The sequence below is a fragment of the Brassica napus genome, unplaced genomic scaffold (assembly GCF_020379485.1).
Source record: "Brassica napus cultivar Da-Ae unplaced genomic scaffold, Da-Ae ScsIHWf_1175;HRSCAF=1682, whole genome shotgun sequence".
Classification (NCBI taxonomy): Eukaryota; Viridiplantae; Streptophyta; class Magnoliopsida; order Brassicales; family Brassicaceae; genus Brassica; species Brassica napus.
The window spans coordinates 4,628-29,435 of record NW_026014597.1 but is presented as its reverse complement, the minus strand read 5'-3'; the positions used below and the strand labels follow the sequence as shown (position 1 = coordinate 29,435).

At 38.2% G+C, this 24,808-nt stretch overlaps 3 protein-coding genes and 1 pseudogene across 8 annotated transcripts; 3 read left to right on the top strand and 1 right to left on the bottom strand.

Annotated features, from left to right (window-relative positions):
• On the top strand, window positions 1–6,172 carry LOC125596302 (protein MEI2-like 1). Of its 3 annotated transcripts, XM_048771485.1 has the most exons (15): window positions 1–388; window positions 709–777; window positions 1,015–1,179; window positions 1,327–1,561; window positions 1,748–2,145; window positions 2,237–2,395; window positions 2,497–2,613; window positions 2,686–2,831; window positions 3,003–3,085; window positions 3,182–3,574; window positions 4,047–4,701; window positions 4,821–4,905; window positions 5,019–5,087; window positions 5,166–5,345; window positions 5,551–6,172. In XM_048771485.1, the coding sequence occupies exons 3-15, from the start codon at window positions 1,099–1,101 to the stop codon at window positions 5,701–5,703; spliced, it is 2,754 nt and encodes a 917-aa protein (XP_048627442.1). In that variant the 5' UTR covers window positions 1–388; window positions 709–777; window positions 1,015–1,098; the 3' UTR covers window positions 5,704–6,172. The 3 variants fall into 3 exon arrangements, with proteins under 3 accessions (XP_048627442.1, XP_048627443.1, XP_048627441.1); XM_048771486.1 differs by lacking the exon at window positions 709–777 and having other exon boundaries at window positions 4,134–4,701; XM_048771484.1 differs by lacking the exon at window positions 709–777.
• A 543-nt stretch (window positions 6,173–6,715) lies between these two features.
• LOC106421851 lies at window positions 6,716–9,579 on the top strand (annotated as a pseudogene).
• Window positions 9,490–10,777, bottom strand: LOC125596304 (protein FLX-like 4). 2 transcript variants are annotated; one of them, XM_048771490.1, is made up of 3 exons: window positions 10,578–10,777; window positions 9,788–10,336; window positions 9,490–9,718 (listed from the first exon to the last, which is right to left on the bottom strand). In XM_048771490.1, exons 1-3 carry the CDS (start codon window positions 10,769–10,771, stop codon window positions 9,580–9,582), a joined length of 882 nt encoding a protein of 293 aa, XP_048627447.1. In that variant the 5' UTR covers window positions 10,772–10,777; the 3' UTR covers window positions 9,490–9,579. The 2 variants fall into 2 exon arrangements, with proteins under 2 accessions (XP_048627447.1, XP_048627448.1); XM_048771491.1 differs by having other exon boundaries at window positions 9,788–10,353; window positions 10,578–10,685.
• A 60-nt stretch (window positions 10,778–10,837) lies between these two features.
• On the top strand, window positions 10,838–17,412 carry LOC125596303 (protein BONZAI 1-like). Of its 3 annotated transcripts, XM_048771489.1 has the most exons (19): window positions 10,838–10,989; window positions 11,229–11,866; window positions 11,953–12,028; window positions 13,851–14,047; window positions 14,135–14,182; window positions 14,365–14,513; window positions 14,630–14,678; window positions 14,824–14,880; window positions 14,985–15,170; window positions 15,284–15,418; window positions 15,517–15,578; window positions 15,666–15,762; window positions 15,838–15,952; window positions 16,042–16,118; window positions 16,209–16,346; window positions 16,440–16,604; window positions 16,683–16,796; window positions 16,894–16,990; window positions 17,103–17,412. In XM_048771489.1, exons 4-19 carry the CDS (start codon window positions 13,892–13,894, stop codon window positions 17,198–17,200), a joined length of 1,743 nt encoding a protein of 580 aa, XP_048627446.1. In that variant the 5' UTR covers window positions 10,838–10,989; window positions 11,229–11,866; window positions 11,953–12,028; window positions 13,851–13,891; the 3' UTR covers window positions 17,201–17,412. The 3 variants fall into 3 exon arrangements, with proteins under 3 accessions (XP_048627446.1, XP_048627445.1, XP_048627444.1); XM_048771488.1 differs by lacking the exons at window positions 10,838–10,989; window positions 11,229–11,866 and having other exon boundaries at window positions 11,932–12,028; window positions 15,847–15,952; XM_048771487.1 differs by lacking the exons at window positions 10,838–10,989; window positions 11,229–11,866 and having other exon boundaries at window positions 11,932–12,028.
• The last annotated feature ends 7,396 nt before the right edge of the window (window positions 17,413–24,808 follow it).

Sequence of the window (24,808 nt, the reverse complement as noted above, 5' to 3'; positions counted from 1 at the left end):
AAACCAACTAACCGAAAAAAACAAAAAAAAAAAAAACTCTTTCTCTCCTCTCCATTTCTCTCTCTAGGAGAGACTACCGGAACCGCACGTCGACGGGAAGAGTCTCGCCGGAACTATTATAATTACCGCCGGTCGCATAGATTATTCGTTGGAAACAACGCGTCGTGAGAGGAGAGGAAATTCGAAAAAAAAGAAAAAAAATTAGAAACACCGATTCACTTTTTTTTTTGATTATTTTAATTGATCTGTGTGAATTAAATATTCTGCGATGGATGTGATTGGATAGAAGGAAACAAAAAGGAAAGGAGGAAGATAAAAGAGAAGGCGAATTATTCTCTCTCTCTCTCTCTCTTTCTTCTGTGTCGAACATCGCTTATATTTTTTGAAGGTAATGAATTTCACGAGATCCATTCTTCACAAGGTTCTTTTTTTTTTTTAATTTAATTTAATTTAGTGGAAAATATGTTTGGGAGGAAGCGTAATTGTGTTTGTTTGTAATTAGGTAAGCTCTTTGTATTTATTTTTTCTTTGCTGGTGAGTAATTTAGGTTTATTTTCTTAAATTAAGTTAAACTCGGTGCCCAAGTTTGTGAATTAGGTAGGAGTTGGTTCCCTGTTTGCATATAATGAGCTGAACAAGGATCATGAATTAGGCGAAATTGTAGTAGTCTCTTATGGCTTTTTGAAATACCTAATCTTTGTCTTCCAGGTGTTTCTACTCCGCTTTAAAAGGAGAGAGGTTTAAGATGATTTTTCTCGTATTGAACTTCTTCTCAGAGTGCGTAAAGTTGCTGACTTTGTTTCATACTTGGATTTTGCTTAGTTCTAATTGAATTCTTATGTTTTTTTTTTCTTTTTTTTTGTGTTCCTTTGAGTTATTTTGCTTGATCTACTAGCTGATACGTGAACAATTGGGCCCTTTTCTGGCAAGATCCTTCTTTGCAATGAAAAGTGGATTTTGTTTCTTTTGGAGACTTAATGGCTTTGAATCTAAAACTGGTTGTTCATCTTTCAGGGGAAGTGATATGGTCCGTTGAAAAAGACTAAAAAGCTACAAAAGAGATTTTGTTTTATTATTCCAAATTTTGCTGTCATCTGCATGATGCCGTCTGATATAATGGAACAGAGAGGTGTATCAACACCTTCCCACTTTCGTGAAGATACTCGTATTAGTTCAGAGGTAACTTTTTTTTTTTTTTTCTTAATTGTTTCATGGGGTTTTAACTCTGTAGCACCATCTTTGTCACATTATCTGCCACTATTTTCTATGATGTTTAAAACTGTTTTCTTTTTGTTTCTCAAGTATACTTGTTCTTTTGTTTGGCAGAGGCAATTTGGGTTTCTGAAAACAGACCTGATGCCTGAAAACCAAGGTGGTCGTGAAAGATTTTCAAATCTGCCAAAGAGTTCCTGGACACCTGAAAGTCACCAGCTGAAGCCAGAATCTAGCTTGTCTGAGGTGCACCCCTCTGTTAGCCCTAGCGCAAGAAACACCACAAATGGTAGCCAGTGGGAAAGTAGTTTATTTTCCAGCTCACTGTCTGATACATTTAGTAGAAAACGTAAGCTTCTGGTTCACTTTTATGAATTGTTACTTATTATGTTGATTTTGTTTAATCCTCTACGGTAAAGAAACGCCGTTTGTTAATTTAGTACATCATAGACGATCGTGAAAGTTTGTTTCTTTCTCCTTTAACTTACTGTACTTTAACTACTTGAATGCGTCTCCAAATTCTTGGTTTTTGCAGTACGGTTACAGAGAAGTAATATGCTATCTCCTATGTCTGCGAACACAGTTGTTACCCACCGTGAGGAAGAACCCTCTGAATCTTTAGAAGAAATTGAGGCGCAAACTATTGGAAATCTTCTGCCAGATGAGGATGACCTCTTTGCAGAAGTGATGGGTGACGTTGGGCGTAAATCTCGTGCCAATGGAGATGATCTAGATGATTTTGACCTTTTCAGCAGTGTTGGTGGCATGGAGCTAGATGGAGATGTTTTTCCTCCTATGGGCCCCAGAAACGGAGAGAGAGGCCGCAATAATTCTGTTGGCGAACATCATCGAGTGGAAATTCCATCCAGAACAATTTTGGCCGGAAATATCAGTAGCAATGTCGAAGACTATGAGCTGAAGGTCCTTTTTGAGGTACCTTATTCCAGCAGCGTTTCCCCCCCACAGATTGTTTATATAATCTGGAATTGATTACTTCGTACTGAGAATACTTTTACTTGTTCAGCAATTTGGAGACATCCAGGCTCTTCATACAGCTTGCAATAATCGTGGTTTTATCATGGTATCCTACTATGATATAAGGGCTGCTCAAAATGCGGCGAGAGCGCTCCACAATAAGCTGTTAAGAGGAACGAAACTTGATATTCGTTATTCTATCCCCAAGGTATGATTCCCTGTTCTTATGAAAGATATTGTCTTTGCTATGTGGACAGTACTTGTGACTTATGTTGATTTGTATCTATCTTATAATTTTCTTGGTACCAGGAAATTCCTTCAGGAAAAGACGCCAGTAAAGGAGCCCTGTTGATTACTAATATTGATTCGTCTATTTCAAATGAAGAACTCAATCGAATGGTCAAATCGTATGGAGAAATCAAAGAGGTTGATATATTGAGATTCTCCGTTTAGCTACTCTTCTGAGGTAGATTCTAATGATGTTTCTGTGGTTTGCAGATTCGTAGAACCATGCACGATAACCCACAGATATACTTAGAATTCTTTGACATCCGAGTGGCAGAGGCTGCTCTTGGTGGCCTGAATGGACTCGAGGTTGCTGGGAAGCAGCTTAAACTTGCGTTAACCTATCCAGAGAGTCAAAGGTGGGTGACTGGTTGTTTTTTTCTCCCTGGTTTATATTCCTTTGTGGGCTGTGAATGAATACAAAATCCTAAATCAAAATGATTTGAACATGTGCTTTGCTGTTAAGTATTTACGAGGATGCCAGTTGTGTAGATGTATGGGGTTCACCCATTCTTTTTTCTTTATTTCAGGTACATGTCACAGTTTGTTGCACATGATGCTGAAGGGTTTCTACCTAAAATGTCTTTTACTAATACATCATCTGGGCACATGGGTATGCTTTTGCATTCAGCATTTGTAATTCTTTTTTTTATTGAATGATTTGTCATCTTGATACTCAAACCACTGCCGTTAAATATCCCTGTGTCAGGGAGACATTTCCCAGGAATAATTCCTTCAACCTCCATTGATGGTGGACCTATGGGGATTAGTCATAGTTCTGTTGGATCACCTGTGAACTCCTTCATTGAACGTCATAGGAGTCTCAGCATTCCTATTGGATTTCCACCTTTGGCAAACGTCATCTCAGCCAGCAAGCCCGGAATTCAGGAGCATGTCCACCCTCTCGACAATTCAAATATGGGGATCCAAAGCATGCCAAACCTTCATCCTCATTCTTTTTCAGAGTACCTCGACAACTTTACAAATGGTAGTCCATATAAGTCCTCGACAGCATTTTCTGAAGTCGTTAGTGATGGCTCGAAAGCAAATGATGCCTTTATGATACATAATGTTCGTGGAGTGGATGGCTTTAACGGAGGGGGTAAGCTCTTTATCTCTAAATTGCTACTGTTTTGATAAATTTGTCGAAGAATAATGATGATATGTAGTTGACAATTGTGAGTTTAAGAAGAATGTCTGCCGTAGCACACTATTAGGATGGTCCTTACAATTTTAGTGGAATCTGAAATGTGCTACAGCGATGAAAATTCTAGGTACTGTTTCTGTAGACAACTTTTTTTTAAAGCATTCTTGGTGTAAAACTTGTCATCCTGGGAAAATATTATTAGTATTATGTTCTTAATTGCAGTCATATAGACAGATCACTGTGCTGGGTTTGAAATTGAATTTGAAAGTGGCTGAAACATTCGTTGTGTATGTCAACAGAATTGCACAATTACTGAGTGCTATTAAAATTTTAATTTTGGAAGATTGTGGGAAGTATTTCTTCTACTGTCATACATAATATTGTTTTTTTTTTCTCACTTTTAGTTGTTGTGGTCTTTTGACTGTAGGCATAGGGTCTCCCATGAACCAAAACTCCCGCCGCCCTAACCTTAATTTATGGAGCAATTCTAATACTCAGCAACAAAATCCTTCAGGTGGCATGATGTGGCCTAGCTCGCCGTCTCACCTCAACAGCATTACTAGTCAGCGCCCACCTGTTACCGTATTCTCTAGAGCACCTCCTGTTATGGTGAATATGGCATCTTCCCCTGTGCACCACCACATTGGATCTGCGCCGGTATTAAACTCGCCTTTCTGGGATAGAAGACAAGCCTATGTAGCTGAATCTCTAGAATCGCCTGGCTTCCACATAGGTTCTCATGGTAGCATGGGGTTTCCTGGCTCTTCACCCTCACATCCAATGGAAATTGGTTCTCATAAGTCCTTTTCCCATGTTGCTGGGAATCGCATGGATATAAATTCCCAAAATGCTGTACTGCGATCTCCCCAACAGTTGTCTCATCTCTTCCCCGGGAGGAACCCAATGGTTTCAATGGCGGGTTCGTTTGACTCGCCTAATGAACGATACAGGAATCTCTCACACCGTAGAAGCGAGTCTAGCTCTAGTCATGCTGACAAGAAACTGTTTGAGCTTGATGTTGACCGTATATTACGTGGGGATGATGTCAGGACAACACTGATGCTTAAAAACATTCCAAATAAGTAAGTGGATTCAGTGTCTCTCCTTCATTCCTTGTTACACATATCTTTTGTTAGCTTCGTAGGTTGTTTGCTGTATTCCTTTTCAATTCTGAACTCTTTTAAATGCTGCTATGGTTTAGGTATACTTCTAAGATGCTTCTCTCCGCCATTGACGAGCATTGTAAAGGAACGTATGATTTCCTTTATTTGCCAATTGACTTCAAGGCAAGCAGGCGTCCGTCCTAACCTTTTATATAATAGTCTTATGCAGAAAATGGGCTTTGGTATTTGCAGTATCAGTGTTTTTTCACTAACCTAATTTTACCTTCTCGTTTCAGAACAAATGCAATGTGGGATACGCTTTCATCAACCTTATTGAACCTGAAAAGATTGTACCATTTTATAAGGTACAGTCTGCCTTTTATATATTTTTTTGGCTTTTTCTCTTGAAGAGCATTGGTTAAAAGTTTTAAAAACACTTGCAGGCTTTTAATGGAAAAAAGTGGGAAAAGTTTAACAGCGAGAAGGTGGCAACTCTGACATATGCTCGAATCCAAGGAAAAGTAGCACTTATTGCCCATTTCCAGAACTCAAGCTTAATGAACGAAGACAAACGTTGCCGGCCTATTCTTTTCCACACCGATGGTCCAAATGCTGGTGATCAGGTGAATGTTAGTAACACATCAGATAACATCATCTTGTTAGGTTTTCATTTCGTAGTAGTTACTCAATTTCGCTCTCCCTTTGGTTGCACATATTGAAATGGGTTCTTAGTGAGATCTCATAAGTTCAAAGATGTGGTGATGCTCAGTTACTCAATAAGAGATTGATTTGTTTCATATTTGTCACCTTTGTTGTTATTATTTGCAGGAACCATTTCCAATGGGAACCAACATACGATCAAGACCAGGAAAGCCACGAAGCAGTAGCATTGATAACCACAACGGCTTTAGCATCGCTTCCGTTTCAGAAAACAGAGAAGAACCTCCTAATGGAACCGATCCTTTCTTGAAGGAGAACTAACCAATGAGCAAAAAAACCAAGCAGAGAGGTAAAAGAAAGTTAAGGAAAAATGAAGAGCTAAAGATATAACAAAAGTTTTATATTATTATAATCATATCATCAGCACACCCTAGAGTTCTGTAAATCGGGGGTGTTAAATTTACCCTGACAAAACTGTTTTTGCGGTGAAGATATATTTTTGGAGAGATCATTAAACTTTGTTGACCTCAAACCTTCACAGGTTGCTTCACCAGTTTTTGTTGTATTATCAATATCCCCTGAGAAATCTTCAAGAGTTTCTCTTTACTTTTTTTTTGTTTTTGTTTGGGGTTATTCAAGGATTTTTGTCTTCTTGCTATCAATGTAGTATGTAACAAGCCTTGGATTACATTCAACTTCTTTGCTGGCTGTTTGTGGCCATTTCATGTTGCAACTTTTTTGGAGATTTTAATGAATGCTTCCTTTTTGGATATAATATAAATTTTCATAATCTTTTTGTTTTAACATGATTGTATGTATTGAAACACAATGCAACTCTTTTTTAAGAGACATTGAGCGGTCAAAAACTGTAGAGAAGTGAGTGAGAGACGGTGAAGAACGACTTATTCATGCACGCACTATAAAACCAGAGAAAATACATACCCAAACAATATTAACGTATTAAAACATTCCTAAACTAAATAGGAATTTGAATTGCATACCTAAACTCATAATAAATAGCTAAAACATGCTTCGTAACTGACACGTGTCAGTCCATTTTAAAATATATTGATTTATTTTTTTAAATTATTATCTTTTAGTTTTTGCCATTTTATTTGTTTGTAAAGTACCACAAATAATTAAAATCATCAAATTGGTCTTATTTATAATTTCAAAATTGGAAATAAATTTTAATATATGGTGATATATAAAATAGAAATATTTTTTTATCAAATAAAATAGATTTAATAATATAAATATATTATTTTATTATTATTTCATATTAAAATATTTGATACAAAAAATTTAAATAAATAGAAAACAACATAAAAACAGTATCATAATTTAAAGCCTGATTTAATCTCACTAGTTCTTAAATTTTATAAAATATTTTTTATATTTTCTTAGGTTATTTTAGTTGCAAATCTTATTATGTGCTTGCGTGATATATATAATATAAATAAAATTAAAAATTTGTAATTTTTGTTTGTAGTTATCAAAACCAATGTTAATTACACTAGGCATAATGTATGCGCTTGACCCTAACCTAGTGCCGAATCAATTATTTGGTAATTATACGAGAATTAATTGGGAAATAGTTTTGTAAACTTTTTGTGTATTATTAATATTACATACTAGTTTTGTAGCAAAATAAAAATAATGTAATATGGTCTAGTGGTTTTGTGCGATATTTGTTTTCTTGAGATGCTGCGTTCGAAACTATTTTTGGTTAACTAGCCATTCTTTTCTTTTTATTAAGTAAGGGTAATATTATTAAAGATCTCTACTGTAAAATCAAATTTCTAAAGAGTATTTTTAGTTATGTTGATTAAAATTTGAATGATTATATTTGTAAATTTTTTTTAATATAAATATAAATTGAGTGGTATTTCTTCTAAATATTACATATGAGTAAGATTATTTATAATTAATTCTCATGTTTTAATAAGGTATATAACATACTTTTGATAACTAAATTAATTGGGTGTTAGTGGTCCAGTGGTTAAACTCAACCTGGGAAGTCATGGGTTCGAACGCCGCTGGGAGGTGATTATCTTGAGGGACCTTCGGACCCAATACGGATAAGCCTGCTAACGTGTGGTCACTGGTGGGATTTAAATGGGGTGATCACCAGCCCTCCTGGATGCCTCGGCGGGCTCCCCGGCTAAGCTCAGGTGGACGGTCATTGGCGCTAGTCGGATCCTAACGAGGCTCCGGATACCAGGGTCATCAAAAAAAAAATTAATTAATATATTGTATATGATAACTATCTAAATAAATAATTAAATTTATTATTTAAATTTAATTAAAATCTGGTAAAAAAAAATAAAATTGTACTTTTCAAATTAAAATTATAATTATGATAAATTTGATTATTTAAGTTATTTAAGGCATATTAACAAAAAATAGAATTATAGGGACTAAACTACAAAAAAATTTAAAAAAATAGTCTAAATCATCATATAACCGGCTATCGGCATGTTTTACCTATTTATTATGAGTTTAGATATGCAATTCAAACTCTTATTTAGTTTAGGAATGTTTTGGCACATTAATATTGTTTGAGTATGTATTTTTTCTGGCTTCATAGTGCGGAAATGAATAAGCCCGTTTACCCAGCAGTTTAATGCTAGGTTTATCCCATGTTGATGATATTAGCGGTTAGGCCATCACAGACCGACCAGCTTCATAAAACAGAATCTCTGGCCTGTCTCCACAGAATCTGACCACATTCTTCCGGTTACCAACAACCTATGACATATTTATCAACAAAGATCTGGGCATCACAATTCAGCACAAGAACTAGTCATAAGCTTATATGCAGATGTCTTCTTCAGCTTCATATATATAGATTCTGTCTTCATAATGGGCTCTTTCTCTTTTTTAAAAGGCTAGGCTATTGGGTCCTCCTAGCATAAAACCATAAACAGCTTCAGGGTTTAAGGTTTAAACCCCTTCTTCTTCTATTGGGAAAAAAATGCAGAGAAGAAAGCTGGTTGTGCAAATCTCACAGTTTCCGATGAAGGAGCTGATTCGGCGCGCCAAGGAGGAGAGGAAATCACAGCCCTGTCGAGTTCTGGAAGATCCGCCGGATAACGGCTTACTCGTGCCGGAACTCGTCCACGTGGCTCACAGAGTTCACCGTTGCCGCGCCTCGTTACTCTCCGGCCTCTCTACAATCATTCATCACCATATTCAGAGGTTCATCGCTGCAGGTTACTTCACTCTTCTGTATCATCTCCGAGCAGATACAATGCGTATTAGCTTTTTAGAGTGTGGAATCATATGGGGACTACTTTCTCAATAACCCTGTGAAACTATGTGTGCTTTGTTTATGATTTTTCATGTTTATGTTATAGTAATGTGTTTTCTTTAAATGATCACAGACGTTAGTGTTCAATGAAGGTTCTTTTGTTCTCAGGTTCTGCTTTGAGGTTCACATTGGCAAAGAAGGTCATGAGATCTTGTGGGGTCTTGTTCACCTTTATGACCGTGCTGTCAAACCTAGAGTTGTCCACTACGTCGAGAGGTTTACCGTCCCTAAAATCTCTGCGCTTCTTGAGTTATGCATACAAGCAGGAGTAGGTTGAGATTGAGAAGTTCCCATCGAAGAGAAGATCCAAACCTGTGAACAGCATTGAAGGACGTCAATGATTTTCCTACGACGGCTACAGTTTTACAAGAAGATGATTGTCGTGACGAAGAGAAGAAGAGCTTGAAGGAATCTCAACGATGGTTTGAAATGGTTTCAGGGTTCAGGAAGCTGATGGAGAGATACAAAGCGTGGATCAGGTGGGTCCAAAGGGACACAAAGTGAGGTTGTGTAAAGCCACAAGATGGAATGCACGCGTGGCAGGAAGCTTCTATTGATGATGTGGTCGGTCCAAACTATGTGTGGCATGTTCGGGATCCAGATGCTTCTGCTCTTGACAATAGCTTGCAGAGGTTTTATGGGAAAGCTCCTGCGGTTGTGGAGTTGTGTGTGCGAGGTGGTGCACCAGTGCCTGAACAGTACAAGAGTATGATGACTGATGAGGCTCGATGTGGTTTACCCTCAACGCGATGAAGTCGATCTAGTTGCTTGACCTTTCTATGAGACTGTTGATGTGAAAAAGATAAACTCATGTTATATATATTGCGAAAATTAGGAACACAGTTTTGTTTCTTTTGCTAAATAGAAAGACCCTCTTTTGAGTCTCAAGCTCTACTCCTTGCGGTTGCGATCTCACTTCGCAGCTTCTCAATAGCTTTGACTGCTCCGATTATGTTACTCTCCATCTCTTTCAATTGCTCAAGTTTCTCTACGTTACCGCTCTTCTCTGCATCAAACTCTTCCCTGTTCCATTGAAACCAAAATGATTAGACCAACTGATGATGATGACAAGTAAAAGACGTTTCGTTTTACCTTAATCTCTGGTGCTCTTCTTTCAACCGCTCAAGCTCTTGAACTGAAGACTCTAGACCCTCTGACTCGAGGCAAACCTTCTTCAACTCCTTTACTGCCGCCTTCACCTGTGCAGCTAGCTCCTCGCGTTCTCTGGCTAATGTATGAGCCTCAATGTGAGCTGATTGCAGCTCCCTCCTGATGTTATCCCTGTTGTTGACAATACCCTCAAGTTTCGCAATCTTCTCGAGTGCACCTCGGATCTGAATCTCGCCGTCTGTCTCTGTCTTGACGATGTGAGCTCTCAGTCCCTGGACTTCGCGGTCAGCAAGGGATAGGTCTTCCTTGAGAGCTACGTAGCTAGCAGCAAGTTTGCGGTTGTCACTAGAGAGACGGTCAATCTCAGCAGCTCGAGCTGCAATCTTGTTTTCAAGAACGTCGGAATGGGAAACCCGGTGGTCAGAAGCGGAAGAGATGGTCTCGTGGTGCCGGGATGATGATGAACCACTAGTTGACATGCCTCGGCTATAATGCTTAGATGAACCTAGCCTCTCCCTTGAAGACATATCTCTGAAAGGGGGAAAAAGCTTTAAAAGTATTCCGTTTTAGCCGAAAAGACAGAGTAAACTGACAATTCAATACAAGAAGCTAGCTACTTTCAGTGGCAATAGGAGAAGTGGGCACAAATCAATGGCAAATCCTTGGATTGACACAAGCTGAGAGGAAACTAAGAACCAGCGTTCTCAAGGTAACAACAAGAGCAGAACCCTAACAAGCTAAGAAGACAACGAATTCACACGAACGAACCTACCTGAAATTCACAGGAAGAGATGAAATCGAACACAAGAAGACTAGGATCGGATTACACCACCAACTTTGGTCTCGGCTTGATTGATTGTTTGTTCCAACTAAATTTATTATTTGTTTCTGCTCTTGCAGCGCAATCACAAAGTGGGCTGATGCTAATCCATCAAGGCCCATTAGGTTCTGACCCATTAGTTTCATCCATGGTTGTCACGTGAGCGAAAGTCACACCATCTTTCATGAACAACAACAACAAACTTGTGCAGAATCAAATTTCAGATTTCAGATTCACACCTGAAATTAATGATCTGGAATTAAAAAAAGAGAGCAGACAAATGCGCTGATCGCTGTCTGAATTCAGTTGCCCTCGTATCCAATCCCTGTCGTCGGGCTTCAAAATCGAATATTTACCTTCTCAGGTAAGTCGAATATGTTATGCTCCTCTCGCGTCATTTTCAGTGCACCCACATTAGGGTTTTATCATTTAGATTTGATTTTACATCAGTCGCTTAAAGCTTTAAAACTTCAGTTCCAGTCTTGCCTCTTTCTACGTTGCTTCCTCCTGTATTGTCTTCCTATATATATATATATATATATATGTTATTGTTTTGCTTCTCTTTGTCACAAAAAGGAAGCTTACTTGTACTCTGAAATACAGTGGCAGAGGCTATGGAGATGGAGATGGAGTTCTCCGATGTTGTGCAAACTAGTGCTAAGTATAAAAGGAATGGTCTTTGTGGGAACTCATCCATTGGATCAGAAAATGGGATCAAGAGGAACATGAAGAGCTGCCTGGTTACATCTTTATCTGTAACGGGAGAACAAAACCTGATTGCTACCGTTACCGTGTCTTTGGGATACCAAGAGGAGGAAGAGTCATTGTTGAGAGTAATCAAACCAGGGATGAAGCTTTTCCTCTATGACTTTGAGAAGAGACTTCTTTATGGTGGCAAGTTGGAGGATATACAACCACAAGCTTTTGGACAAGAAATATCCTGCCTTTCAAGTCTGCTATCTATCAGAGAATTACAAAGGCGGCCACAAGTTTTAAGCAAGAACTTGCTCAAACAGTTGGATTCACAACAGAATCACATGCTCAAGCTGATTGATACACTCAGCAAGCTTTAACGCAAGGTTCTATATCAGGGGGCTCCTGGCCTCGGACAACTGATTGGCATGCTGCAAGCCAGGCATATTCCTCAACCGCAGATCGGAATGCGGTGAATCAGTCTTATTACCATCAGACATAGGATACAACCACAAAGCCTAATCAAACATCTTAAAACACATGCCCCTGTACGTAGTGGATCTTCAAACTCGGTTGAAAAACATGGTTTTATATTCAGTTGGGAAACTGTTTGATGCTGAAAACGTCTTTGCAGGATCTGGGGAAACTTGTGCGTGGTGGACGCAAACTAGTGCAACTCACTGGAAAAGAAGGAAAAACTGACATAAGAGGTAAAGTCTCCAGCTCCTTTGCTGTAAGTTAGAAAAAAAAAGCTATCCATATAAGGTTTTAATTTCTGTGCTCGAATCCCTACTCATAAGTGCAATTCTGACTGAGATACAAATTAATAAAAAAAAACATATTAAAACTCTTTTATCACAAGCTCTCCTAAACCATTTCTTTATGTTTGATATTTTGGATTTGTTATTAAGAATATGCTTACTGACTCTAAGATTAACCCGAAGACCTGTTGGTAGAAGAAATGCTTTTTTTTTTGTTTTTTTTTTTGTTTTGGTTTTGAGTTTAATCTATGGGGGTCTTAAAGTCTCCCACACTATGTATATGATGACTGAGCACTTGCATTGTAATTCACATGACATGTTCTCTTGCTTTTCCTCTTTGTCTTCTCTTATCTTTTTTAAAAAGAATTATTTTCCTTCTTTCTAACTTATTTCTCCAATTAAAGAAAAATATTTTGATTCAGAGGTCTGTCTCTATCTTTCTTTCCCCATATTGTATTTACATTTGCTTAGGTACACTATGTACTTAGGGTCTGGTCCTGCCTTTTTTGTTGTTGCTGTTGTGTCACAGATCATAAATGGGGAAAAATCAAGTTCAAATCTGCCTAGGTGAATTGTCATGAAATAACGTGAAAAGTCCCAAGATTTCAGAGTAATTATCCAAATATGTAAAATATTCTAACGTGAAAGTCCCTAACTATTTCCTACCGTCACTTTAATGGCAATTGTCGTGTTTTTTACTACAAGTTACACCAAACAATTAGTCTGAATATTTTTCAAAAGCAACAGCTTTAAATGTAGTCTGAAAATTTCTCAAAAGTTTCTGTGAAATAATAATTTTCTGTACAAAATTATTCAGTAGAAGAATGATAATTGCAGTTGGCATAAAATGAAAAGAATATAGATATTACACTGAAAAAATTTCTTGACCCAATAATGTCAAGAAAAATGCCTATTATAGTTTTCTTAATTATGTACTTTAGATGGAAATCAACGGTTCTACTTAGTACTCTCTCTGTTTCATAATAAGTGTCATTTTACAATTCCAATGCAAATTATAGTTATTTTCAGCTGAAAATTAATGACAAACTGCATTGATTTTATAAATAATTTTATTTATCTCAAATACTATTGATTAAAAAGATGTAGTTAATAGCAACTTACATATATTTCCGCTACTTTCTTAGTCTATGTTAAAAGTGTCAAAGTTACACTTATTCAGGAAATATCGTTTATTGACCACAAGCCTATGATGTGTCATAATAAATAATGATTCGATTGGTGTAAACAGACAACGAATGTTTGCAATAGTATTATATTGCTAAAAAATGGAAGGTAGATCATATAGATCAACTAGTATTGAGCTATCATATTTCCCCAGAATAAAATTATGTTGTGATCAAACCAATTAGCATGTGCCATGACATTGGCACCTTGAATTTATAAAAGCACCAAGACTGGTAAATAAAAAATGTTAATGATGACCCCTTAATCAAAAATAAACAAAAGCTGAATCCTCTAAACTAATCTTTTCTTTTAGTAACTCAAACTTGACGTTTGATTAAAATTAATAAACACGTTAATAAGTTTTTTTTTTTTTTGACAATTGACTAAGACTCTTTATGAGAAAGAGAGTTTCTGAGAAAGTAGCTGAAAGTTTCTAGGATGTTTCGTGTAAACAGAAGTATTAAAAGGGGAAGACGAGGGAGCCAGTCATTCGAAATAAAAGGCCGCGTTGGCATAAGTGGGGTCCCATTTTACTGCGTCTGAATATTTCTGTCTTCCTTCTTTGTGAAAAAAAAAAAAAAAACAGGTGTAGCTGTTGTCTGTGTGTTGTTCATCCAAACCGTTTCTATGGGAAACTGCTGCTCCGATGTTTCCTCTGGAGCTGGGGCTATAGCTGGCGTTGGTGGAACTGCTGCTATCTCCTCTGCTCGCGGCACTACGAACGACGCCGTTGATTACTATCTCAAGTCTCGAGGTTTCAACGGTCTCTTCTCTCATATCGAGGTTCCCTCTTTACATCATTTTATCTCATCGTTCTGTTTCTATCTGAGGGTTTCATAATTGTTAATGTCTTGTCTTTTGTTCTTGCAGCTATCGTTTTGTGCTTCCAATTTGCGAGACCGTGACGTGCTTTCCAAGGTAATTCGTTGTAATGGCTCCTCTAGTTTTGTTTAATTTGATGTTTTTGCCTGAAGGCAGTGTATCTATGCAATGGCCTCAAAGCTATGTCATTTGATATCTTAACCAAAGGTCTTATCAGTGATGGAGCTATTTTAGTATTTGCCATGGCATCACATTTATATTAATTTTCTTTATTGCAGAGTGATCCTATGGTGGTTGTCTATAGAAAGGAAAAAGATGAGACACTTTCGGAAGTGTACCGCAGCGAAGTTGTTTTGAACTCCTTAGCTCCTAAATGGATTAAGAAATTTACACTCGCTTATCATTTCGAGACTGTCCAGACATTCTTGTAAGATTGCTTCTAAACAAAATATGTGGCTGAGAGAGATTTAAAAAGAAAAAAAAAACCTTTACTTGATCAAAGTAGTTTGACACCTTCTGTTGGTTTGTTTGTTTGTTACACAGGTTTCGTGTGTATGATGTTGACACTCAGTATCAAAATTCAAAAGAGGAGGTAACTAATTCTACCTCATCTTGTTATGTCTCCTCCATTTTCCTGATGAGTCTTTTTTGTCTCTTTAAAATGTGGGTACCACAACCACCACCCACATGCTTGTGTCTCAACATTCATTCATTACTGATGAAGATTTACTTTTCAGATGCTTAAGCTTGACCAACAGCAATTTCTTGGTGAGGCAACATGTGTATTGTCTGAGGTATCAACTAGTGCTTTAATTTAAATGCTATCCTTTTACTTGTCTGATAGACCTGAGTTTTGGCATGTGTTGGACTTTAAATATTTACTTATTTAACCACGCAGATAATCACAAAATCAACTAAGACGATTACATTAGAGCTAAAGCGTAAAGAAGGCGTTGCTGCACAGACTCAGCATCACCATGGGAAGCTTATTATCCATGCTGAGGAGTCCCTTGCTTCTAAGATTACGACGGAGATTGTATTCAGATGTTCGAGTTTGGAATCTAAAGATCTTTTCTCAAAAAGTGTAAGAGTTTGTGGATTCATTCTCCTCCTAAGCCTTTTTTTACCTAAAATAACACAGTTTAGACATAAAATAAAATATAACTCGTTTATTACATTTTTATTGCTCATGTTTAGGATCCGTTTTTGGTGGTATCAAAGATTGTGGAGCAAGGAACTCCAATCCCAGTGTCTAAAACTGAAGTCCTGAAGAACAATCTTAACCCTATCTGGAAACCACTCTTTCTAAGTGTTCAACAAGCCGGGAGTAAGGTATATCAGAATAATCTTATATCCATGAATATGTAATAGAAAGTCTATTTCTCTGTCTGAGATAAGATGTCTCAAATTTTCTCCCTATAATCTTGCAGGACAGCCCACTGATAATAGAATGCTCAGACTTTAATTCCAATGGAAAACACAGTCTCATCGGGTAAAGATTAGAGCTCAGACTATTTCTTTTTCGGAGTAACTCTTATCTGTTAACTGACATAAGTACTCGTTTATTTTGGGTGGCCAGAAAAGTTCAAAAATCGCTTTCAGACTTGGAGAAACTTCATTTGACTGGCCAAGGAATCAACTTATCTTTGCCTACTACTGGTGCTGGACAAAGCAAGGTATGAAGGTCCAAAACATGCTAAATGCATTTTTCATGCAAGTTTATCTGATAACATTTCTCCTTATTTTTAAAGGTATTAAAGAGCCAGCTTTTTGTGGACAAGTTTACAGAGACTGTCCAGCACACATTCCTGGAATACTTGGCCTCTGGGTTTGAACTAAGCTTCATGGTAGCAGTCGATTTCACAGGTAATAAGGTCTTACACCACCACTGCAGATAATCATTAAAAACTAAGCTTCTTGGACACTAATATAAATATCTCTTATTGTCCTTGCAGCTTCAAATGGAAATCCACGCCTCCCTGATTCTTTGCACTACATTGATCCTTCAGGACATTTAAATGCTTACCAGAGAGTGAGGACTTGATCATGTTATTTCATTTTTCTTAACTAGCAGTCACTCTGACTAGAACCAATTCTTTTTTTTTTATTATTATTGAAACAGGCAATAGTGGATGTTGGAGAAGTATTGCAGTTTTATGACTCAGACAAACGTTTCCCTGCCTGGGGATTTGGAGCTCGTCCAATTGACTCTCCAGTTTCACATTGCTTTAACCTCAATGGAAGCAGTTCATACTCTGAGGTAAAACCAAAACTCAACTCGTTTATCAAATATTATTAGAATTTTTTATGTTTTTGTATTCACAAATCTAATTATTTTCTTTCTATCTCTCAGGTGGATGGGATTCAAGGAATCATGACTTCATACACAAGTGCGCTCTTCAACGTCTCTCTAGCAGGGCCTACCCTTTTTGGTCCGGTGATAAATTCTGCTGCAATGATAGCCAGCCAGTCTCTAGCTCAAGGTTCACGCAGATATTACGTCTTATTAATCATCACAGTGAGTATTATAAATAAATATAAACCAACATCAGAACAAAATCAAACATTTGTTTATAACCAAAAAACTTGTGTTCAGGATGGTGTAATAACAGACCTTCAAGAAACAAAAGATGCACTAGTCAGTGCATCGGATTTGCCGTTATCAATGCTCATTGTAGGAGTTGGAGGAGCCGATTTCAAAGAGATGGAGGTAAAAAGTCTATGGAAGAAGAAGACATAGTAAGATTCTTACAACTATATATGATTTTTGTGTAAACTGTGTGTTTGGTTTTGGTGTGGTCTTGTAGATACTAGACGCGGACAGAGGTGAACGACTGGAGAGCTCGAGCGGGCGTGTGGCGTCACGTGATATCGTTCAGTTTGTAGCACTACGAGACGTGCAACGTGAGTTTTGTTCTGATTCTTGAATTTAACCCACAAGAACCGTATGACAAAGGCTTAGTTAGTTCCTTTGAGTTGGTGGGGGTGTTAATGAGTTTGTGTTGTTCCTTTGCAGATGGACAGGTCTCTGTAGTACAAGCGCTTCTTGCAGAATTGCCTTCACAGTTTTTGACGTATATGAGAATCCGTAATATGAAGCCTGTTCCTCTGTGAATATATGATGGATCGTTTGTGTAAATGATTTGCCAAAGGAAAGTGTACATAATAATATATACTTCTTCTACACGGTGCAATTACATTGGCTTTCTTCTTTGTGTTTCTTTTTTTTTTTTTCTGAATGTAAAAAGTTTCGAATGAAGCGACTTGTAATACCACATTGGGTTTGTTTTGTCTTGAATATTGTAAATGCAAATGATTTACGTTTACAGTTTACAAACATGAGGAAGCTATAGTTTACAAACCCGAGGAAGCTATAGCCTAAAAGGTCTTAAATTATCAATTTATCGTTTAAGTCTAATGAATTAGTCTAAAGATCTAACTGGTAGCCATCCTAAAAATAAAAATAAATAAAAATGAATGATTGTTCTTTTTTTTCAAATTTGGTAAACAACAATTTTATTTTATAATTCTCTAAAATGAACGAAAAAGAATGAAAATAAAAAATTGTTCTTTTTAAATCATGTTATTTTATAAATCATTGTTATTTTATAGGAATGATAATGAATTTAATGTTCGTCTCTTCATGAATGAGACTAATTAAAGACATTCAACGGACTAATTAAAGACATTCAACAGTAATGATTTGCGGTTGACAAGTAGTACTAAATTTTGCAGTTAACGGTATATACTTACTAGGGGACAATCCGCCCTATAGACGGGTAAATAAATGAATTTAAAATATATAAACATCTTAAATTTTGATGAGCCTTTGCAATCGTAACATTAAATTTTACTTTTTTAGATATCATAAGTATATTTCACATTTTTAAAAAAATATTTAAAATATAAAAAAATCATGAAAACATTATTATTTTAAATATTTTTTCTACTTTAATTGTGATAGCAAGTAGAAAATTATTTATAAAACTGCAAGCATTAGGTTAAAACCAAACAATAAGTTATGGATTCGTCGCTCTGATCAAGAAAAAAATCAAAAGATATATGTATTGTCTACATGAAATGAAAAGTCACACTAAGATATATGTATTGTCAACCTAAAGTACAGGTTTAGAGTAGTTTTCCTGCTCTGGAGATTGATCCAAGGTGATGCATAGTACCTAAAAACAGAGCAACAATGTCTAATATTTGATTAATGAACGCATAACGACAATTTAAACTAAAAACTCCAAATATAAAGCATGTGCATTAAAGACTCCACTCCTAAAAACACCTGATGATTACTTCCAAGAGCATATCATCCATACGAGAAGGATCCAAGGTGATAAAGTTGACAACATTCCTCTGTAGCCTCCACTCCTCATCGATATGGTGAGAGGCCAAACACATGTAGTTAGCATTGTCCCGGGATGACCACATCTCCACGGAAAGGTTGATCTTACCCTATAAATTACTCAAAGCATGTGACACCCTCTTCTTCTCTTTAATGTAAATCTTCATACATGTCTCCTTAATGGTTCTATAAGCTACAAGTTCATATGGCTGAAGATTCCTTGAAAACACTTTGAAGGCAACATGATCAACCATAGGTAGCGGAAAACCATGCAATATAATCATACGCAGCAACAATCTCGTCACTATGTTGCTCCTGATCAAACTTAGGCCTAATGTAACCGTCTTTGGCTGACCCTCATTGAGACTGATAGTAGCAACTGTTGCTGGATTCTCCTTCTTCTTTCTCTTGGGAGTTAGCAGCTGAGACATGTAGTGATTGGTTCTTTCGAGACAACGCATGAGATGGTTCTTGGAATGCGTTGTCCCGCTGTTACTTAAACCGCTGAGTTTCTTTGTGTAACACCCCGGCCCAGGCTCAAGTGCAAAAGGTCCAACAAAAGGAAACCCTAAGTAGCCCTAATCCCATTTCCTATAAAAGGAGGAGCCTCTCTGCAGCTGAGCCACAACACCCACACACAGCGAAGCCCTGTGAACTAGACCTGCCGCTGACCTCCTCCCGTCTCGCGCCACCGCCGTCGAACCGCCGAGGAAGCGCCGCCGCCGATCGCCACCCGCGAAGCCCGAGCCGCCGATCCAAGGTGCCGAGCCGTCACCTTCTCGACTCCGTCTCGTGTAACCATCTCCGATCAGATCTGTAAGATCCGGAGGAGGACCCTCTCTCCTTCACGTCTTAGAACCAGATCTGCAATCACCAAGAACTAAGGCGAGGACCCGTCTGTGAACTCTTATCAAGATTCCTAATCTAGTATAGTATTAGGAAGTAACTAGTATGAACTAGGGTTGATTGAATGTGATAATGACTTGATTAAAAAGAATGATTGAATGAGACTTCATGTCGTGATTGATTGATGAAAGAACCTAGTGGAACTAGGGAAAAAGATAATGATTGAGATAAGAGCCATTGGGAAAGATGGGGAAAGAAACGCGGCGGCCGTAGCGTTCAAAAATGGCGGAGATGCGGGGCCATAGCATCAGTAAAAATGGCAGATTAAGAATAAAGGGGCCAGTAAGATTGAGTCACGCCGAGTCTTGGCGGGAAGGGGTCGTAATACATTGCAAAGGCGGTCCACACCCTAGGAACCGGGTGTTGGGCCTACCAGGGCAGGCGACTTCACAGGGAAGCAACAAGAAAAGGGGTGGAGGGAACCGCTTGAGCTGTGTAGGTCCTAAGTCTAGGTGTTTGTGAATGTTGCTTGCTAGTTCCTATTAGCTTGCAACTGATGCTTGCTGAATTATTTGTGTTTGATATGAGTTAACGGGTTCCTGGAACCCGTCCTCACTGAGTATTCCCAAATACTCACCCTCTCCTTTCAGGTACGGACAAGGAGGCGCAGGAGTAGGCACGGAGTGGTGCCAGCCAGGGGTGTTTGGGAGTTTGAATTTATTTATTGTTTCAGTTGTTTTCTCAAGAACCATTTCTTTAAGATTTGAGTCGAATACATTTTGCAAGATTTTGAGGAATAAAAGGATTTGATGAACCTTGTTACGTTGTTACTCTATTTATCTAGTTAAGGACCAATGAGAGGGCATACGGATATGTCGGTAGTTAGACATGTGTGCCCTTAAGCTGGTTCTCAAAATACCCGAGTGTGGTAATAAGAGATGGGTGTTACAATTGGTATCAGAGCCAGGTTAAACCTATCCGGTCCTATCCGGATGGGTGCTGGCGGAAAGAATTTCAAAAAAAGGGGGGGGGGGGAACTTTTATGTTTATTTCCATCGCACTCCTCCGGCTGACCCATGCCCTTCTCGACTAGGTATTAAGTCACTACCTGCATTCTAGTTATCTAACTATTACCATTATGACAGGATGCCTCCCAGAAACGCCCGACAAGCTCAACCCACCACGACGGCCCAGAGGGCCACGAGACGTGCTGCACGGGCCGCATCACAGGCCACCGATGAGACCGAGAGTCAAGCCGGGGATAACGTGGAACTGAACCAAGAGAACGGCAAGGCACCGGGCCAAGACTAGGCCGCCATGGATGCTGCGGCCATGGAGGAACTACGACGGTACCGAGAAGCTTACGGGGGTAGGCTTCCTGGTAACGGTGCAGCCGCCGGAGAAGGGCTCGCACCACCCGTGGCTGTACCAGTGGGGAATCAACCAGCCGTGCCATCCTACTGGGACATGATGAAGCAACTGAAAAGTATGCAAATGGAACTGTTTAGCGGGGGAGCTGACCCAATTGCCGCAGACAACTGGAGGAGGAGATTGGAGAAGAATTTCCTCTCAGCCAGGTGCCCACCGGAATATCGCCGGGATTTAGCAGTTCACCACCTGAAGGATGCACTACAAGAAAACATCAAGGATTCTGAGGGAAAAAATCGTCGGAATTTCGTCGGAATATCGTTATTCCGACGAAATTCCGACGAAACACGTCGTCGGAAATAATTCCTCGGAATTTCTTTTTTCCTCGGAAATCCCTCGGAATTTTCCAACGGAATTCCGAGGAAATAAATTTCCGAGGAAATTCCGAGGATCCCTTATTTGTCGGAAAAGTCCTCGGAATATACCGAGGGAGAACTTCGTCGGGATAATTCCTCGGAAGTTCATCGATCGATGCGTGTTTGGACATATATACATCGATCGATAGGAGTATACCGACGGACTTTTTCCTCGGTTTATTCCGAGGAACTGTTCCCTCGGTATATTCCGAGGGATCCGTTCCTCGGAATTTTCCGAGGGAGTTGTCCCTCGGAAAATTCCGAGGGAAATGTCCCTCGCTATATTTAAAAAAAAAAACGGATCGATCGATGCGTTTTTGTTCAAAAACACATCGATCGATCTAGTGAAAAATATAATTAATTTCCTCGGAATGTAAAAAATATTAATTTTTTTGAAAAAATAAAATTTCTGAAATTTAAATTCGAAAATATGAAATTAAAAGTAAAATTGAAATCATATTAATTAATATTCAAAGTTTCACAAATAAAAATAAAACATTCCGAGATTGGGGAAAAAAAAAACTACGGGTCTGGCACGTCTGGGAACACCTCGTTCGGGTACATCCTCTGCATCATCTCCATCATTTGCTGGTTCAGCCTCCTCTGTGCCTCATAGCCCGCCTGTTGAGCCGCCATCTGGGTCTCCAACAAAGATATACGATCATCTTTGTCCTTCAACTGAGCCGTAAGTACTTCTGGATCAACAAAGGACGGTGGTGCAGAAGAAGGAGGAACCGACCGGGTGCGACGACCCAAACCGACCAAACGTCCCTTCTTCTTTGGAACCGATTGAATAGAAAAAAGCCAAATTTAGAAATTTAAACCAAGAAATAAATGAATTGAACTTTAAAAAAAAAGAACTTACGGATTCAACGATTTCGTTGATTCGAAACCGGGACAAGTTGGTCGAAGCCGTCGAAGCGTCATCCTCGGTTTGAAGCTGAGACACTTCGTCTACCACCTGAGTTTGGACCAGGTCGACCACGTCCCTCACAAGACCGTCATCAATCTGGCCGGTCTTCTTGTTGGTATACGCCCTCCTCATTAGGGCGAGATCATCAACCGGCTCGCCATCATTTTCTTCCGCCTTGAAAAAAACATAAAATTAAAGAAACATTAGAAATTAGAAGAAATGCACAATAAATTTAAATTCTGAAACTCAAATAATTGAAGACAAAGCGGTTGAACTTACCATGCGATCTCCGAGAGTGACAATAGATTGAGCACCCAAGTTATGCTTGTAGATGCCCTTCCCTTTACGGTCGCTCCTGCGGTTGGTGGAGTTGGTGGAAGAAGTTTCTTTCGTCTCCTCCTTATCCCAATGCGCACACAACTCCTTCCAGACCGTGTCGTTCATCGACTTTGGGACCTTTTAATTAAAAAAAAAGAAAAAGTTTAATAAATTAAAAAATAGTTTAATAAATAAAAAAATTGTTTAATAAATTAAATCGAACCTTATTGATTTCCCACTTCTTCTTCCACTCGTGGATCTGCTTCCCATAGTTGTCCATTACTTTATGGACGAAGTGGTGATAGATAAAGAGCGTCTCATCGGAATTCCAGTTGAACTCTTGCTGAAAAAAAAACACAATTAGTAGAAAATTTATATTAAAGATTAAAAATATAAGTAAAAAATTAGAATACTTACCGCAAACTGACGAAACCACAGAACCTGCTTGTCGGTTGGGAAGTGAGTGAAAGTCGGATGTCCACTGTCGAGGGCCGAGTACATCATACGGTTGATCCATGCGCTGATCCCGTTCCCGGATCGGTTGAACCTTATTAAAAGAACAAACGGTTAATAATGAATCCAAATTTAAAGAAAAAAAAATGTTTAATTACCATGTTTGACCCCGTCCATGTGGATATGGAGTGAGATACGGAAGATGGTCACGACCGGGCTGTTGAACCAACTCCGCAACCCTCATCACTCCCGGAGGACCCGGAGGAACAGGAGCGGATGCAGCAGCGGGAGCGAGAGGAGCATGAGCGGGTGTAGCAGAGGAAGATGTATGGTTGGAGCTGTGGGGCGAAGGGGAATCCTGAAAATGGCTGGAATCCCGAGACTGGCTCCCCGTACCACCACGACCACGACGCTGTCGAGGCCGGGTCTGATCATCATGAGACCTGTAAATTAAAAAAATATATTTAATAAATACAGAAATATATAAATTAATTTTTTTTATTAAAAAAAAATCCCAAATAATTTAATCACAGAAAAAGATTTATATATATGAAAAATATTTTTAAATCCCAAATAATAGTATTTAATGACAAAAAAAGTTTTATAGATATTTAAAATGTTTTGTAAAATCCAAAAAATCGAATTTATATAGAAATTTTTTTTTGTAAAATCCAAAAAATCGAATTTATATAGAAATTTTTTTTTGTAAAATCCAAAAAATCGAATTTATATAGAAAAATCGTTTTGTAAAATACAAAAATCGATTTTATATACAAAAATCAATTTTATAAATACAAAAAATAAAAAAATTATAAAAAAATTCTAAATCAATTCAACAAAACAAATTATTCAACCAAATCACAATTCTAAACCTATTATACAACCAAATCACAATCTTAACCAATCACCCTAACAAAAATCTATCAAAACTACACAAAAACCTAACAAATAGAACCTAAGAGAGTGGGATAGGGTCCTTACATGATTTGTGTAAGAGAAGAGGGAGATCGCCGGAGATATCGTCGGATTTCAGGGGGAAATCGCCGGAGAGAAAGAGAGGAGTCGCGCAGAGGAAGAAGAGAGAAATGGGGAAGAAGAAGGGGCTCGTGGTTATAAAACCTAGGGTCCGACGGACATTATCCGTCGGAATTCCGTCGGAATTCTAATTTCAATTTTCGCGAAATATTTGCCTGGTAAAATGAAAATATTCCGAGGAAATTCCGACAGATAGTAAAATATCCGTCGGAATTTCCTCGGAATATTCCGAGGAAATACCGAGGAACTAGTGTTTGGGGTTTCAAAACATCAATTTTTTTTGCCGTATTTCATTTCTTATACAATTGTAATGCATACCATTGAGGATTCTTTGTATGCATGAGCATAAACCATGAAATAACAAATTTCAAAACTAATTGAAAGTATTCCCTTTACCGTTCATTAAAAGGTATAAGTGTTTCTCTTATGTTGCGAGATTTCGTTCATACAATCGGAAAAGTGTTAATTATACGGTAAGGAACAAATTTTTGACTTCATAATGAACGTAAGACACTTAATAAGGGTTATATAGGTGTTATTCAAATGGCAAAACGTTGTTTTCAGTTTAAAAACCCTATTTCCTCGGAATTTCCTCGGATTATTCCGAGGGAACTCCGAGGAAAACCTCTTCTTCCTCGGAATTTCCTCGGAATATTCCGAGGAAATTCCGACGAACTAGTGTTTGGGGTTTCAAAACGTAATTTTTTTAAAAAAAACGCATCGATCGATGCGTTTTTGAACAAAAACAAATCGATCGATTACTAAGATGGACCGGCCCGTAAGACTGTGATCGATCGATGAGAGTATCCCATCGATCGATCGAGAATCTGAATTGTTCCTCGGAATGCCCTCGGAAAATCTTGTATGTTTTTTTAAAAACGCATCGATCGATGCGTTTTTGAACAAAAACAAATCGATCGATTACTAAGATGGACCGGCCCGTAAGATTGTGATCGATCGATGAGAGTATCCCATCGATCGATCGAGAATCTGAATTGTTCCTCGGAATGCACTCGGAAAAT

Bases quoted from the DNA above. Each gene is read 5' to 3' on its own strand.
- LOC125596302 (XM_048771484.1), top strand. From the start codon at position 1,099: ATGATGCCGTCTGATATAATGGAACAGAGAGGTGTATCAACACCTTCC. The intron at 1,562-1,747 runs GTAAGCTTCTGG...TGGTTTTTGCAG, and splicing joins TGATACATTTAGTAGAAAAC to TACGGTTACAGAGAAGTAAT. The intron at 2,396-2,496 runs GTATGATTCCCT...TCTTGGTACCAG, and splicing joins TTCGTTATTCTATCCCCAAG to GAAATTCCTTCAGGAAAAGA.
- LOC125596303 (XM_048771487.1), top strand. From the start codon at position 11,932: ATGCTGAAAACGTCTTTGCAGGATCTGGGGAAACTTGTGCGTGGTGGA. The intron at 12,029-13,850 runs GTAAAGTCTCCA...AAAAAAAAACAG, and splicing joins AGGAAAAACTGACATAAGAG to GTGTAGCTGTTGTCTGTGTG. The intron at 16,347-16,439 runs GTAAAACCAAAA...TCTATCTCTCAG, and splicing joins GAAGCAGTTCATACTCTGAG to GTGGATGGGATTCAAGGAAT.
- LOC125596304 (XM_048771490.1), bottom strand. From the start codon at position 10,771: ATGAAACTAATGGGTCAGAACCTAATGGGCCTTGATGGATTAGCATCA. The intron at 10,337-10,577 runs GTAGGTTCGTTC...TCCCCCTTTCAG, and splicing joins TCTCTTCCTGTGAATTTCAG to AGATATGTCTTCAAGGGAGA. The intron at 9,719-9,787 runs GTAAAACGAAAC...TCAATGGAACAG, and splicing joins GAAGAGCACCAGAGATTAAG to GGAAGAGTTTGATGCAGAGA.